The sequence below is a fragment of the Quercus robur genome, chromosome 12 (assembly GCF_932294415.1).
Source record: "Quercus robur chromosome 12, dhQueRobu3.1, whole genome shotgun sequence".
Lineage (NCBI taxonomy): Eukaryota > Viridiplantae > Streptophyta > Magnoliopsida > Fagales > Fagaceae > Quercus > Quercus robur.
The window spans coordinates 19,423,042-19,439,004 of record NC_065545.1 but is presented as its reverse complement, the minus strand read 5'-3'; the positions used below and the strand labels follow the sequence as shown (position 1 = coordinate 19,439,004).

At 30.3% G+C, this 15,963-nt stretch overlaps 1 protein-coding gene across 1 annotated transcript; it reads right to left on the bottom strand.

Annotated features, from left to right (window-relative positions):
- Positions 1 to 8,766: 8,766 nt before the first annotated feature.
- LOC126709681 (protein RESISTANCE TO PHYTOPHTHORA 1, chloroplastic) lies at positions 8,767 to 10,998 on the bottom strand. The gene is made up of 4 exons (XM_050410005.1): positions 10,638 to 10,998; positions 9,880 to 10,090; positions 9,289 to 9,458; positions 8,767 to 9,200 (listed from the first exon to the last, which is right to left on the bottom strand). The coding sequence occupies exons 1-4, from the start codon at positions 10,881 to 10,883 to the stop codon at positions 9,174 to 9,176; spliced, it is 654 nt and encodes a 217-aa protein (XP_050265962.1). The 5' UTR covers positions 10,884 to 10,998; the 3' UTR covers positions 8,767 to 9,173.
- Positions 10,999 to 15,963: the final 4,965 nt, after the last annotated feature.

Genomic DNA, 15,963 nt, shown 5'->3' with positions numbered 1-15,963 from the left:
CACTTACAAAAGTCACTTTATCTATTTTACCTTCTCACACCCACAGAAATGGAGCCATATTTTTCACTATTTGATTAAAATAATACAAATAACTCATTAAAATAATAATAAAAAGTTAAAAACATCCCAAAAAAAATACCGGCACAACACAAACATTCACCACCACCACCACCACCACCACCAGTCCACAGCAGGAAAGAAAAAACCGCCAACCCAAATACTTAATCTTTTTCCTCAACTCAGACCAAACAAAATCACCAATCACAAACAAAATCAAAAATCACCAATCACAAGCTCAAGCCACCACCCACCATTAGAAACGTACCATCAAAAAATCACTGCAAAAACAAAACCCACCACCACTGCCACACTCACTGCCACCAGCCACCACTGCCCATACCCACTGCCACTGCCATCACCACCCACAACCTCAAGCCAAATCAAAACCCAATCACAAACCCAAAACCAAATCACAACCTAAACCCACCATATCAACCAAAACTCAACAAAAATAAAAAATCATCAGATCAAAACCCAGCAAAAACTGAAAATCATCTAGAGAGAGAGAGAGAGAGAGAGAGGGTTAACCCACCATGGCTAACCCCTTACCGTCGCGCTATCACAACCAAACCCACTAGATCAACTAAAACCGAAAATCATTAGATCATTTGATCTTGGATTCGATCTAGAGAGAGAAAACGACAAAGAGAAAGATCGGCGCTGGGTCGGGGCTTGGGTCGGCACTAGGCAAGGGCTTGGGTCGGCGGCAAGTGGAGGAATTGAAGCTTGCAACGGGAAGAAATGAAGAGGGTGAGGACTGACTGAGGGGAGAGAGGAGCAACAGGTAGAAATGGGGAAGGAGGAGAAAGAAAAAAAAATTCTAACCATGTGTGAACACAAATAAAATAATATTTTTTTTAGCTTTGAGTTACAATGCACATCTATCTTTAGATGTGCATTGTAGCTGAGAAGAAAAAAAATTTGGCTATAACTCCATTGCTACAACTCTATTTTTGTGATTAGTGATGCTAAAAATAGTAATATAGTTATTTAGCACCACTGCTGTGAGTACTCTTAGGTGCTGTATGTTAAGTTTTCTAATTAAAATGAACCGTATAATTGTATTGATCATGTACAACAAAAATAGCATTACATTTTTCAAGAATAATTATATTCAATCATATAATTTATTGGTTAATATAACAGTTATAACCATACCATTAAATTTAATTGAAAAGTAACCATAAGTTTAAATTTAATTAAAATACCTTAAGTACAACGTCAGAAAATGTTCATAAATTTTAATATATTATTGTTGGTCTGAAACTAGTTGAGATCCTGTCAAAATATTTAATTAAGGCACAAATTGAAACAAATATATATATATATATATATATATATATATATAAATGTTTCACTCTTTTTTTTTTTTTTTTTTTTTTTTTTGTAAATAAAAATGAGGGGATTTATGATTATATTACATCCCCGGCAGGGCGCCAGGTGAACCGAATTTATGGTTACTGCCTGTGCGGGATTTTAACCCTACTAAGGATGCCTACCAATGGACTCCTGCGGGCAGCGGAACTCAAACCTAGGTGTGTTGCACGAAGTGCCCGAGCCTTACCCACTCAGCCAAGTCCCCGTTGGCTAAATGTTTCACTTTTAATACCTTAAAAATGTTGATTGACTACAATCAAGTCATGCTCACTGCAACTCTCTCAAGTAAGATATTAAGGGAATGAACCTAACAAGCAGTAAACTATGTACTTAGACCTACCACCACATGAGGTTGTGGCAACATACATTAGTATATGAGTGAAGTTGTATAGTATGAATTTTAATATTATTTCTCAAAAAAACCAATTAATTGCTGATGAATCTGTCACGCGGCGAATTCCAATATATTTTATTATTATTTTTCTGATAGAAACTGTTTGATTTGTATATATAATGTGAAAAACAAACAATACATGCATAGATCATATTCGTTTAGACATTTATTTATATAGAGAAATATGAAAGATGAATATCTTCCTCTCATTATTCGGAGAAGATCTTTAATTAATTTTAACTTAATACTTATTTTAATTTGATACTTTGTCCTGCTCGAATGAAGAAATTAAAATGGAAAAGAAAATCAAAATTATTTTTAATTACACTAATGTTACATATATGCAAACTATTTGTAAATTTATTTTGTATATGTAAAGATTCAGACCTCAAATCTTCAAAATTTTGATTTTCTTATATCATCAATCAAAATCTTGAAAATTTAAATTACCGACACCTTTTATTGGTTCTTCCCATAACTTTTTCATCACATTGCAGATAAGTCATTTTAGTGCCACTTTCAAATGATGAAGTTACTTCTAGCTAGCTGGGGCAAGGAAGTTAATGCACGTTTGCTTGAATATAAGTACAATAAGAATAAAAATCTTATGTCCCACTTTGAGTATTTCATTTTATATTCTTTCAATTTCAATTGCAGTCTGTCACACCTCTCATTTATCTCTTTCTTATAATGTAATCAAATTTTAAAATACACATTAATGCATCAAAAAAAAATTAAAATACATATCAGACTTCTTGGAGTATAAACTAAAATGTTAAAAATGAGAAAAATATTTTCAAAAATTAATTTGAAATATTGGAAAATTTTAATAAACGTATTATAAATGAATAATATATTTACTGAGTTGCCAAATCATATATATCTTATTAAAATTTATAAATTTTACTTAACGAATTATTTTCTTCTTCTTCTTCTTTTCTTTTGGTAGAAAGAATGCAGAGGAACTTTAATTAGGTAAAAACAAAGTCTTTTTGGGCAAGATAGATAATGTAGTCTGGTATATGGTATCACATAAATCCAGGCCTGCAAATTTTCTATTCCTCCTGACCCGTCGAGCTAGTGCATGACTGATGACTCATGAGCAAGTTGTAATCGAATTATAATAAAGAAAGAATGTACAAGTATCCACAAGTCCACAACCTTTGTATCCTTAATTAACTTCACAAATAGAATACATGGGACAAAATTGCCTTATGCCCTTTTCACCCAAATTATATAGCCTTTTGCCCCTCTTCCCAAACTAATTAGGGAAATGCTCTTTTTTTGAAACTCGACTTTTTCAAAATCGAGTTAAGCCCTATAGTGACGTTTTCAAGGACCTATAGTGACGTTTTTAAGGACCTATAGTAGCGTTTTGTAACTTGATATCCATGAAATCGAGTTATAGGCAATTCTTAAAAACGTCACTATAGAGCTCTAGAATTTATTTATTTATTTTTTTAACTCGATTTTGAGAAAGTCGAGTTTCAAAAGAGGGGTATTTCCTTAATTAGTTTGAGAAGAAGGGCAAAAGACTATATAATTTAAGTGAAAATGGCATAAGGCCATTTTGTCCAGAATACATGTTTTATTATATGTGTTTACTGAAAATGACATATTGTCTCCATTACCCCATGATTATGCGACCGATCTTCGAGCATGCTTTCCCTACCTTGCCAACCCCAATTAGGCAATCCTAATTTTGCTATTTAAATATGATTTTTGTTAAAGAAAGCCGTAATGACAATGATTAAGGTACGTTAAATATTTTATTAAAAAGAAAAATTATGATGTTTTAAGAGCATTGGTTTAAGGTACATTTTGAGAAATTGTTTATGGGAAAAGAAAACAAATAAGTAATTTTTTTGGCGGTTTTTTATATTTCTAATGAAAATGGTGTTAAAACTTTCCTAAAATAATTTATGAACAATTATCCTAAGATACTCCTTAACAAGACCCTTTATTAAATACTATATATATTTACAAAAAATAAAGTCAAATGTTATACACATATATCTTAAAAAAACACACACAATTACAATAAATTTATGCATGTAAGCCAATAAATCATTAATATGGGTATTTTACATTTTAAAAGTTTCCATTATAGTTCATAATTGAGCATTTAATTAAACTTCAATCAACTTGTGCCATTAGGACATTTATTAATAGGATTTTTAAAAATATTTCTACCAAATGGTTGAGATTAGGGAGCACAATAAATTAACACAACTGGGTTGTTTTTATTAGTTAAAAACTCAAGCATTAAGTTAATTAATGATTAGCCAAAGCCCTGAGCAATGCCTGGCTAGGACGCTATGTGAGAAATTGACGATTTCCTTTATGTTAATTATGTTTTCAAAAATTATTTTTATTTTGAAAAAAAATTAGATACAGACAAAGGTTTTATTATTAAACTTGCTCCACTTTTTGATTCATAAAGGTAATTTGAGACAAAATAGTCAAAAAAAAAAAAAATTGAAAATAACATAAAAGAAAATAATAGAAACAAGTGAAGAAAGCATATACCAATATACCATAGCATAATTGTAGCTACCTTGGCTATGGTTATTAATAAATTTGTCCTTTGCTCAACGGATACCCTAAAAGGTTGCCCAACAATAATGTTTTATTATATGCTTTTTTTTTTTTTTCTGAAATTTCTTATTCTTAAATATTTCATAGTGATTTAATTGAAATTATGTAGATAATCTTTATTTGCTTTTTTGGGATGAATATGGATATAAACCTCGCAAATTGTTTTTTTACTTTTTTATTATTATTATTTTTTTTATTTTACACAAAGGAGAGTTGGGGAGTATGATCCATGCTCTATACGGCTGTACCCACTCCCCAAAATTTACTTAAAAAATGTTTGTCAACATGTGGAAACTTTGTAATTTTCTTGTTTACATGTGAAAGAAATTAGAAAACTCCTTGAAACAAACTTTGATGTTGCCAATGGCACCCGGGTTCCTTTGTAACCTATTGCTCGGGGGTTCTATCCCCTGCACTTACCAAGAAAAAAAGAAAAAGAAAAAGAAACAAACTTTGATGTTTTCTACTTTTCTTTCAATTATATTGCTTGAGCTTGAGGTGCATAGATTTTCATCATAATTGGTGATCACTTATATACGTATATATCGAGACGGCTTTCAACACGACATCTTGGAACCATGTATGAGTTTCACTTGCCTTCATCAAACAATGGCTAATTGAAGTATAGGTACAAACAAAAGAGTTACATTTAGATTTAACCAATGAGAGGAACATGTTAAGGGGTGTTTGATTCGTTGTGATGTGCTCTTGATGTGATATGCATTACGATGATGTGACATTAAAGTTTTTGGTTTATTTTATTTTTTCTAACATTATCATAATTTAAAATTGCAAAATATATCACATCATCTTAATCTCACCATCTTCCTAAACAATTTAATATTATATTCTTGTATTGAGATTACATTAATATAATATTACAATAACGTAATATTACAATGTAATATAATATCACGGCGAACCAAATACCCCTTTAATGTTATTGGCCACCTCCAAGTTTATCTAGATTATAAGAGGGTTGAAGCTAGCATATATCATATTATATCATATTATATATTATATATAATAAAAGTTGAGTTTAGACGCCGTAGTTGTGCCAAGTGGCGACACCAAATTACATAAATTTTCTTAAATTTTTAGATTTTAAGGAAAAAAAAATATAAGTTTTCTTCAACTATAATTTCTAAATGGATATAATTTTTCTTCAACTATAATTTCTAAGTGGATAAAAATCCAACATTGTCAAACCATAATTAAAGAATAGATTGAAATCTATAACATTGCCAATCAAGGGACGTGTAGAATTGATGCTTTATTAAAGCTTTATTATAACATTGCCAGACGTATACGTGTGATTGAATAGATTTCAATCTTGAATTATGAACATGTGTTGTTTCATTGAATAAGTTAGGCTTAGACGTCGTAGTTGCGCCAAATGGCGACACCAAATTACATAAATTTTCTTAAATTTTTAGATTTTAAAGAAAAAATATATATAAGTTTTCTTCAACTATAATTTCTAAGTGGATAAAAATCCAACATTGTCAAACCATAATTATAGAATAGATTGAAATCTATAACATTGTCAATCAAGGGACATGTAGAATTGATGTTTTATTAAAGCTTTATTATAACATTGCCAGTTGTTTTTGTTTTTGGCTGGACGTATACGTGTGATTGAGTAGATTTCAATCTTGAATTATGAACATGTGTTGTTTCATTGAATCCGTATGTTATAATTGAAGTGCTTTATATGTTGTGGTTTATATGGAGATATACAAAGATTGAAATCCTTAATTCTAATTAAACTCTTTGTCTCAAACTCAAACTCTTAATAATTAATCTTTCTCACCGTGTTACAATTATTCATAAAGTTAAGGAAAAAAAATGTTGATATCAATATTAAGCTAAATAGAGGAAAGTTGATAAGAAAAAGTAAAATTTTGTATCTATCCAAAGATTTGTAGAGGAAAAGTTGATAAGAACAATTAAGATTTTGTGTCTATCTAAAAAAATTGCTGCAATTTTTGCTTACCTTCAAGTATATCTAAAACTTGCGATTAGATCATAGGGAATAAAAATCAATCAGGAAAAAAAAATTATAAATATTTTTGCTCTGCCTCCCTCAAACTTCTCATTCGGACTGTTCATGAAGGTTATATTTTTTGTATTGTTAGTTTTTTTTTTTTTGGGTATATATTTTAAGGATGCCTACAATGAAAGCTACAGGTTCTATTTCCTCTCTAAGGTTATTTAACTCTATCCTGTAATTTTTTTCTCCTTTTTTGTTTCATTATGTTCATAAAATACATCATATCATTTATACTACAACTAACTATATTGGAACTCTTTAAAGCTATAGATTTTGAACGGGACTTTGAAAAGCTTAGTTATTTTGACCATCTCTATTTGGCCATGGAGGGAGGCACGTACTCATTTGTGGAGTCATGGATGCTATTTTTATGTATCATAAAGATTTTTATTCCATAATTGGTAAGTATGATCAATCCTCATTACTTTTGGTGTGTATTCTTTATTCTTTCACCTAAATTTTCTAAGGAGGAAAAAATTGAAGTATTCATGTTATTAGAATTTTGAAAGTGATTATTTACAATAAGCTTGAATTTTTGGAACTTAATTAACTAGATCTTCATCAACCATAATCTATTGGGATATGATCACAACAAAGGATTCTCAAGAGAGATAAAAATCTCAAAAATTAAGGTGTAGTTGGCTTAGCAAGTTTGGTTCAATTGAAATAGGGTCCGGCTTGTGTCCAGTGAAAGTTTTCACTGGACACGTTGGATCTTGGACACGTGTCCAAATCTGGCCGTGTCCAGTGAAAATTTTCACCGGACACAAGCCTTGCCCATTGAAATATACATTGGAATTGGATAAGAAAATAATTGCTAAAATGAGATTTATTGAAGGTGTAGGGTTAAAAAAGGGTATTGGTCAAGATATGGCATGATCCATTAAAGTTTTAAACACCTTAAAGTTATAACCTAGGAGGATGTGCAGACCTCACAAAAAGGTTTTACTTTTTAATTCTTATGACATCTCAATGCTAATGAAGCTATTTTCAATTATCAATGCAAACTTATTGCCAAGGTCTTAACTCTTAGTACTTCTCAAAAATATTTCTTGAAGTTTATATTTACACATTTGTTTTGATAGGTTGAAATTCGGTGCCTCCTCCATTGCTTTCAAATACAAAAATTCAATTCTTATGTAAATCTCACTACTTTTATTTATTTATTTTGTTTAGTAATTTGGGTTGTTTATAATTCTTAACTATTAAATTGAGTTTACCACTTAAATATATGTTATTATTTAAATTAAATTAAATAAAAAAATATTTATTATTTTCTTTAGATTACACATGATTCTTGATTAAGCCGTGCATCGCACGGGCATAATACTAATATATATATATATATATAACCTGTAATTTGGGCAATATACAATCTCCACATATGATGTACTTGGTGGGAGGGATTTGAGATAAGGGTGGGCCGAGTCAATTTCTGTCCAATCTGCTTGAACTAGGCCCAGTTAGATTATCTCACAACCCCAACAAGTATAGGCCATACCTGAAATTAAGCCCACTCAAATTTAGGATATAAGAAGTTAAAAGGCCCATCAGTCTTTAAAACCAGTAAGCCTTAGAATAAGTCCAGGTCCGAACCCCTTAAATTAAGCCCCAAACCCTTTTCTTTTAAAAGCAGAACCCATATCTAATTTAACTAAATGACCCATAAAACTTCTTGAAATTGCACAAAAGCCACTGAATCTTTGTGAACTGATCAAATTTTAAATCAGCCAATTGTATATAGCCTTTAATGGGATGGGACAAATTTATACTTGGAATGAGTCCATTTTCTAATTGAGGTTATTAAGCCATTCTGAACGAATGATTTAATGAAGATGTGTTATTAGCTCATTTGTTAGTAGACCACTCTAGGCAAATTTTGATATCACTCTTATGAAAAAAAAATTAAAAAAAAATGTCAAAAAAATTATTTATTTTTTCTTTTCTTGTAAAATGTTTATAAAGTTTTTTTTTTTTAAACCAATGTCCTTAGAGCATCCATTAACTTTTTCCTTTGTAATATTAGTCAAATGATGGAATGAAAATGCTTCACAAAGTTATTTATTTGTCTGATAGTGATACGATTGTATTCATTAATACTGAGTTTTGGTAAATAATTTCTTATGCAATGAAATAATATACTTAAGTAAATAAAACATTATATTTCTGCATTTTTTTGTGCTGGTTTTACCCAATTAGATGATTCAATTAAGTATTATTACTATAAGGAATAGTAATTGCAAGCATTGCTTATTTACAACTATGCACATGAAGCAAACAAACAAACAACAATTCAAGACTCATCATATACAAATTTATCATTAACTAGTTTTTCAATATGAACTTTGAACCATATACATCCTAAACATGAACAAAAGGGAAGAAGAGAACAAGTAGAAAAAACATGAAAATTTTTCCTAGATCCCAAACTTTGAAGCATTCACAGTAACTTGGTATATATTTATCATTACATGTTTAGAAGAAAGAGGAAGGCATCTTGTTTCATTCGCCTTGGCGAGGCAATCCTGGTGCCCTGTTAATTCACAAATCATCTTCATCTTGATAGCTAGTTGGGCAATGGTAGGCTTTAATAAATTTCATGTCAGACATGCATCACAAGGTTATAAAATTGAGAATCCATGACAGTGATGAGATTATTATCCAACTGAAGGCAGCCATCAATTTGACTTCCTAGTCTGTTCTTTGCAGCCACCCAAACTGAAGAAAAAGAATATATTTCAGTAGAGAGAAACACAAACTAACAAAGGAATACCAAATTCAACATCTCTGAAGAAATGAAGCTTACTTTCCATGCATACATTCCAAGGAAGGCTATGGTATCTGCAGACCAGACAACTGCAAAGGACTTCCAAAAGAATGGAATTATAACATTGATTAATGGGACGAGGAGAAACAGGTAGTTAAGAGCCTCTTTCTCATTCTTTGAGCAGTCTCGGGCTCGGAGGGAAGGAATTGCTGCAAGTGATAGAAATTTTCTTGATAAGATGCAGTTCTGTAGAAACTGAAATTGTAGTCTAGTGTGGGTAATTTTGAATGGTGGTAAGTTTAACTTTAAGGTATGACAAACAGAACTACAATTACTAAGAATACTAAAATTGGTTGCTTTAAATCCTATCCTCCAAGTATATGGCTAATTATCACACACACACACACAAAATCCTATAAAGCTATAACCAAAATTGAGTTAGGTGATTTCTTTGACAGCAATAACAGGTAGTTCCTAAATGCTGCTTCATCAAATCTAATTTTAATTAGAATAATCTTAAGCATGCAAACATTATAGAGAAATCAAAAGGTTTGGATAGAAGTCCTTATCAAATATAAGTTTAACATCAACTGAGAGTGAGGTTGAAATTTAGTAGGGGGCATAACTTACTGAACATCCAAATAGACCACATTCCCATTAGTCTCCATAGGTCCGGTTCATTTGATGGGAAGATGAGATTAAAAGACAGAGCTCCACCTAACAACATTGAGGCATAACCTTGAACTTCAAAAACAGTGTACAAGGCAGTTCCAGGTACAGCTGGGTTTTTGGTAGCAGTGGAAGCCCTTGGTGCAAAGGTTGCAGCAGTCTTTTGAGCAACCTGTCAAGGAAATTTAAAAATAAAAATAAAAGCATATCAATGATCAAGCCTTTTCTCTCATATATTTTAAGAAATCAAAAAATATTTTAATAGAGAGCACATTGCATACAACTACCCCTGGTCGAGTAATGTTAGAGACATATAATATTTTTCACAACTAATATAATAGTTGTGGTTGGAGAGTCCATGGTTGATACCACTTTTGCTATGTCATAATCATAGTCATGACTCTCAGCCAAAAAAAAAATAATCATAGTCATGACAGGCCATGTCAACCGTTGTGAAAAAATTTGTAAAAAAAATGTTTTGTCCATAAACTTATTGCCCCTAATCCTTGGCTGATGTACTTTTTTTTTTTTTGCTGAATTCTTGGCTGATGTACTTACAACATAATGATATACACATATTCATTGGGGGTTCAAAAAATAAGGACAATGATACATGAATTCTCAATCTCCAAAAACAGTTCAACTGGGCATTTCCAAAAACAGTTCAAACATAAAGTTTAGAGCTGGGTTCACCCGGTAGAGAACAAGCATGTACCAACCTTTTTAAGGTCTTTGTCTAATGCAAGAGGAGCAGCGGTGGAGGATTTGCTTGCTTCAGTGGGTTCTGCTTGTGTCTCTTCCTTGGGTTCCTCTACTGTTTGTGCATCTACTTCACTGGAACTGGCATGTATTTTGAAGCTTTTGGTGCGAGCTTGAGCATGGGACAAGCTGTTTCTGAGGATTGGAGTGAAACGGAACCTTGTAATTTTGGTGTTGCAGAGAGACGTTGGGATTAGCGTGTTCATGTTGTGCACACTGTTTTCAATGGTATGGGAGACACAGAGAGGAAGAGATAAGAAGCCTAAGGCAGCTGAGAGGGACAACAAAACGGCATAGTTTTTTGCCAACCGAATTTTCTTGTTTCAGTTTTTTTTAGAAGAAGTTATTCTTTAATTCTTTTTGAGTGAGAGAGAATAGTGTTAAATAATACTATTTTTTTTTTTTAACAAATAATATTAACTTGATAGTGAGGCTAAAATCATAAACATAAAGAATTAAAAAGGATGCTATTATCTCTTTAAAAAAAAAAAAATTCTATTACCGTTGAGTTATTACTTGTTTGGTAGAAATATTTTTGTTTTTGTTTTCAAAACAATATGGAAAAAAGTACTTTTTAAAAATTGAATTTGAAGGCTCTCACCTTCAAGATTAATTTTTTAAAATACGGAAATCAGAAAAATAATGATTGGATAATGATAAGTTTTAAAACTAAAATGCAGTAATATATATCATGTACTTTTTTTTGTTGTTGATATAAGCTTCAATTTGAAGCGTGATTTTTTTTTGGGTGATAAAGTAAAGCTCATCTATATATATATATATATATATATCATATCATATTATATCATATTATATATAATAAAAGTTGGGCTTAGACACCGTAATTGTGCCACGTGGCTTCACCAAATTGTAGAAATTTTAATAAATTTTTAGATTTTAAGAATAGATATATACAAATTTTTTGGATAAATATGATAAATCAATAGTTGTGTCTATCTAAAATGTTATCAATAAACCCTAAAATCAATAGAATATAATTACCTAAGGATAGAATTCAAATAAAAAAGAGAGATAAAAATCATATCATATTATACTACCAGGACTCTAATTCATATCTTAAAAAAATGCAAATTGCAAAAATTTTATTAAATTTTCAGATTTTTAAATAACCAAAAAGGAATAGTATACTACCAGGACTCTAATTCATGTCTAAAAAAAACTGCAGATTAATATTAGATTAATCAGAACTCTAATTCATTCTTATCTCTAATTCAAAAAATCATAACTCTAATTCATTTTTATTTCTAAAAAAAAATACTGCTTCACGTAAAAAAGTTGGGCTGAGAAACAAACATACGAAACGAGATATGAGAAAAAGTATTGTTATACATTCATAATGTGATTTAAATATGCTAAACATTTTCTACAGAACGAGAAAAAGTATACCATATAGTGTGGAAAAAACAAATTGTTATACACTTAACAATGTGTACACTTTGTACGTATGTATCATGTAGGGACACGATTCTCAAACGGCCCAACAATGACGCTGGGCTCGCACGTGGAGGATCTCTCACAATAAGATTTGTAGAGAGTGGGTTTGAAAGGCTAGCGTTTGGTCACAGGGCATTGGTCCAAACCGAACTTTAGGGAACTCAGATAAGAAAAGGCTTCAGCTTGGATATCCAAGCCCCACAGCTTTTTAACTTGAGGGATTGGACTCCTCGGATCATGTCCGAGGAGGACTAATGTCTTTCTCCGATTACCCGGCGGTGGGTTTTTCGTGGTGGTCTACATATATTATCCGGGCATTCTCATCCCTGGAGTATTTCCCAGGAAGTGAGATGGGGGATCCCCACTTCGTTACCTTATGTTTCCTTTTATATTATCCTGCGTTTGCTGTCCTTCGTCCACGTGTAGGGTTAAGTTTTCCAGGACTGACATTTGTCCCGTCAGTCTAATCCTAGAATTGGTGGGGATGGTAGATAAAGCCTAAGAATCCGGTTCTGTTAGGTGTAGTCTTATCTGGGAAGGGTAATAAGGGTAACTTTCCCAAGATATTTTAGATCTTCTTATGGATTTGTTCTTATAGCTCTCTTTTACCCCTTTTGTCAAGGGAGCTTTAGGCTTGCCGAGGATTAAACCGTCCTCGGCTGCATATCTGGGCCATCCTCGGCCTTATACCTTTAAGCTTGGGCCATAATTTTTTTCAGCTTGGGCCTGCGGGCTCCCCATGAGCAAGTGGGCCTGGCCCATAAACTATTGGGCCCCACATATCATATCCAAAATTTAGTTGTATGCTAATTAATATGTGATAATCATTACTCATAACACAATTAGATAGGATTGAATTCTTTATTCTACTTGAGCCACTCCAAAATTTTGTTCTTATCTTTTTTTTTCCTATGATTTCTAAGTTGATAAAAAATTTTAATTTGAAATCACTTCTTTGGATAAAGTTTGATAGACACAAAAACTTAATAATTTAATATCAACTTAACTTCTTCTCATCCATTAAAAAAAAAAATCTTCTTTTTTTTCCCTAATTTTTGATTTCTACGGTTTGTCTTCTTCTTTTTTTAATAAATAAAATAAAAATTATTCTTCTTTTTTTCCCATTTTTTGATTTCTACGATTTCTCAATTTGTTATTCTTCTTTTTTCTTTTTCTTTTTTATTTTTATAAATATTTAGATAAACACAATTAAAAAAGAAAAATATAATTAAATAATTAAATAAAATCAAATATCATCTTCCTAATGGGATTTTATATAATAAAGTTTAATTGGAACTCTACTTCTCTTACAAGTACATGTGAATATAGCACTATTTAAAGTAGATCAATTATTGGATTTTGATATCATTATACGTAAATCAATTCCATTGCTACAAGGGAATGATATCAATTTCACACTTTCATTCTATATACACAACATGCTGCAGTCTATCCCTCTCTTCAGTTTTTTCCTTATTTACAAGGTAAATTTCTATCTTCCTCAATCTAAAAGCTACGATAATGTTTGTTTATAATTTAATTTGTTGTGCTCAAATATGGTTCTGGGGATTTTCTTAACTTTTGTTACGGTACATATTGATTGTTTTTTTTTTTTTTTTTTTTGGTGGACATATATATATATAATAACTCATAGAACCATACAATTTTTTTTTTCCTCTATTCATCTCTTCTTCTATATGTATTTGTTTACTCTAATTTATTCATCTCTATTCATAATAGCTATCTTCTTTTTATTTTTTATTCATTGTGTTTCTATTTTTCTATTGACGTAATTCAATTATTGTTTAAATTTTATTATTTTTATAAAGTATTTTAGATAATGCAATTCATTTTAATTATTAATATTTTTTTTAATTTGGTATTTTTAATTGATTGTGCAGATTATTTCCTCACTAAGGGCAATATCAAAATGGCTAGACATGAATGTCAATATCAAAATGGCTAGAGACGGGTAATTCATATGTAAACTTTTACATTTATATTGCAATACAATATATATATATATATATATATATATATATATATATATATATTTATATATTTCTCTTTATGTACCTTTATTTATCTATTTTTGAAATTATTTTGAGTGTAGTACCCTAGAAGGTCTAGATACTTATTTTTATTTTATTTTTTTTGTAATTTATGGAATATTTAGTTCAGTCATATATACAAGAAATTTTATCACCAAATCTATTTGGGATGAACTCATCTACAATATGAAATTAGGAGATTTATGTGAGAAGAGCTATCTTTTTTATTTTATTTTATTGTGTTTCTATTTTTTCTATTAACATAGTTCAATTATTACTTAAATTCTATGATTTTTATTAAAAAAATTTAGATAATGCAATTCATCTTAATTATTGATATTACTTTTTGATTTGGTGTTCTTAATTGATTATGCTAATTATTTCCTCACTTATGACAAAAATTTACATTTACATTGCAATCTAGATACTTTATTTTTGTAATTTATGGAATTTGTTTTTGGTTATATATGCTAGAAATTTATTTATGGTTAGCACTTCTACTACTCCACATGTTAGCAAGTATAATAGAAAGATTTTTAAGTGCCATATATATATATATATAAACAAATTAAAATTTTACTACAAAGAACTTCTAAAAATTTAAAACTTGCCATAATTTTTAAAAATTACTATTTTTTTTGTTATTAAATTATATTATAGTATAAAAAAATATATTTTAATTTATATATAATTTTTTTATTAAGCCGTGCATCGCACGGGCATAATACTAGTATATATATAAAACTGAAACCTCTGCTGGCACCGTAATTTTTCACGTCAGCACAATATTTAAAAAATAAAAAATAAAAATAAAAACATTATAACACCTCAAAATCCTAGCAACCTTACCCATTTCTCAAGTTAAGAAATATAAAACCACAGTTTCTGCAAACTCTCTCTCTCCAAACGTAAATATCAAATTCAACCCCTTTAATTTCTCTTTATATTTTTGAGGCTTCTATAGAGTTATAGTGAGTTATGCTGATTTTGTTTTTTGTGTGTGTGTATAGATGGTCATAATACTTCGGTATTCCAAGAGAAGTTTGTGTTTTCGTTAATTGAAGGTCTTAGAGAAATAAGTGTTGCAGTTTGGAACAGCAATACAAAAGACGATTTCATTGGCAGCGGAAAGTAATTACTTTGTCTCATATTTTTGTTTTTTGAATTGATTTTGTGTGCTTTTTAGACCCTTTTGGATCAATTTTGTTAATTGGGTGTTTTTTTTTTTTTGATAGGGTTCAATTGGAGAAGGTTCTTTCAAAGGGTTACGACGACCGCACTTGGTGTCTGTATACTAATAGGGGGGGTAAGTGCTATAAATTACTAACCCTTTTAAGTGTATAATTTATTTCTAAAATTATCTATAATATTTTGTCCTCCGAAAATTTTATCTCTTTAATTTTAGTATATTGTGTTTCTTAAACTATAGACAGTTTTTCTTTGTTTCTTATTTTCAATAATAAATCATTTTATTGCAATACCGGTAATTGCTTGAGAAATCCAATATGTTCATATCTCTATAGAATAGAGAATAGTAGAAATCAATTTTATTACAATTACAAAGTATAGCATGAAAGATAATGGAATTAATTGTTGTAATTTTTATTTTCTTCCCATGTTTTGAATTTCCATGTTTTTATTGTTGATGAGAAATAGTAAGTCAATGTGTCTCTTACATTTGGGTATTAGTTAGAATTATTTTCAAATGATTGTACCAATAAAAGTGAATGTGTATAAATTTTGTTTAACTATCCCGTGCATCGCACGGGTTAGCGACTAG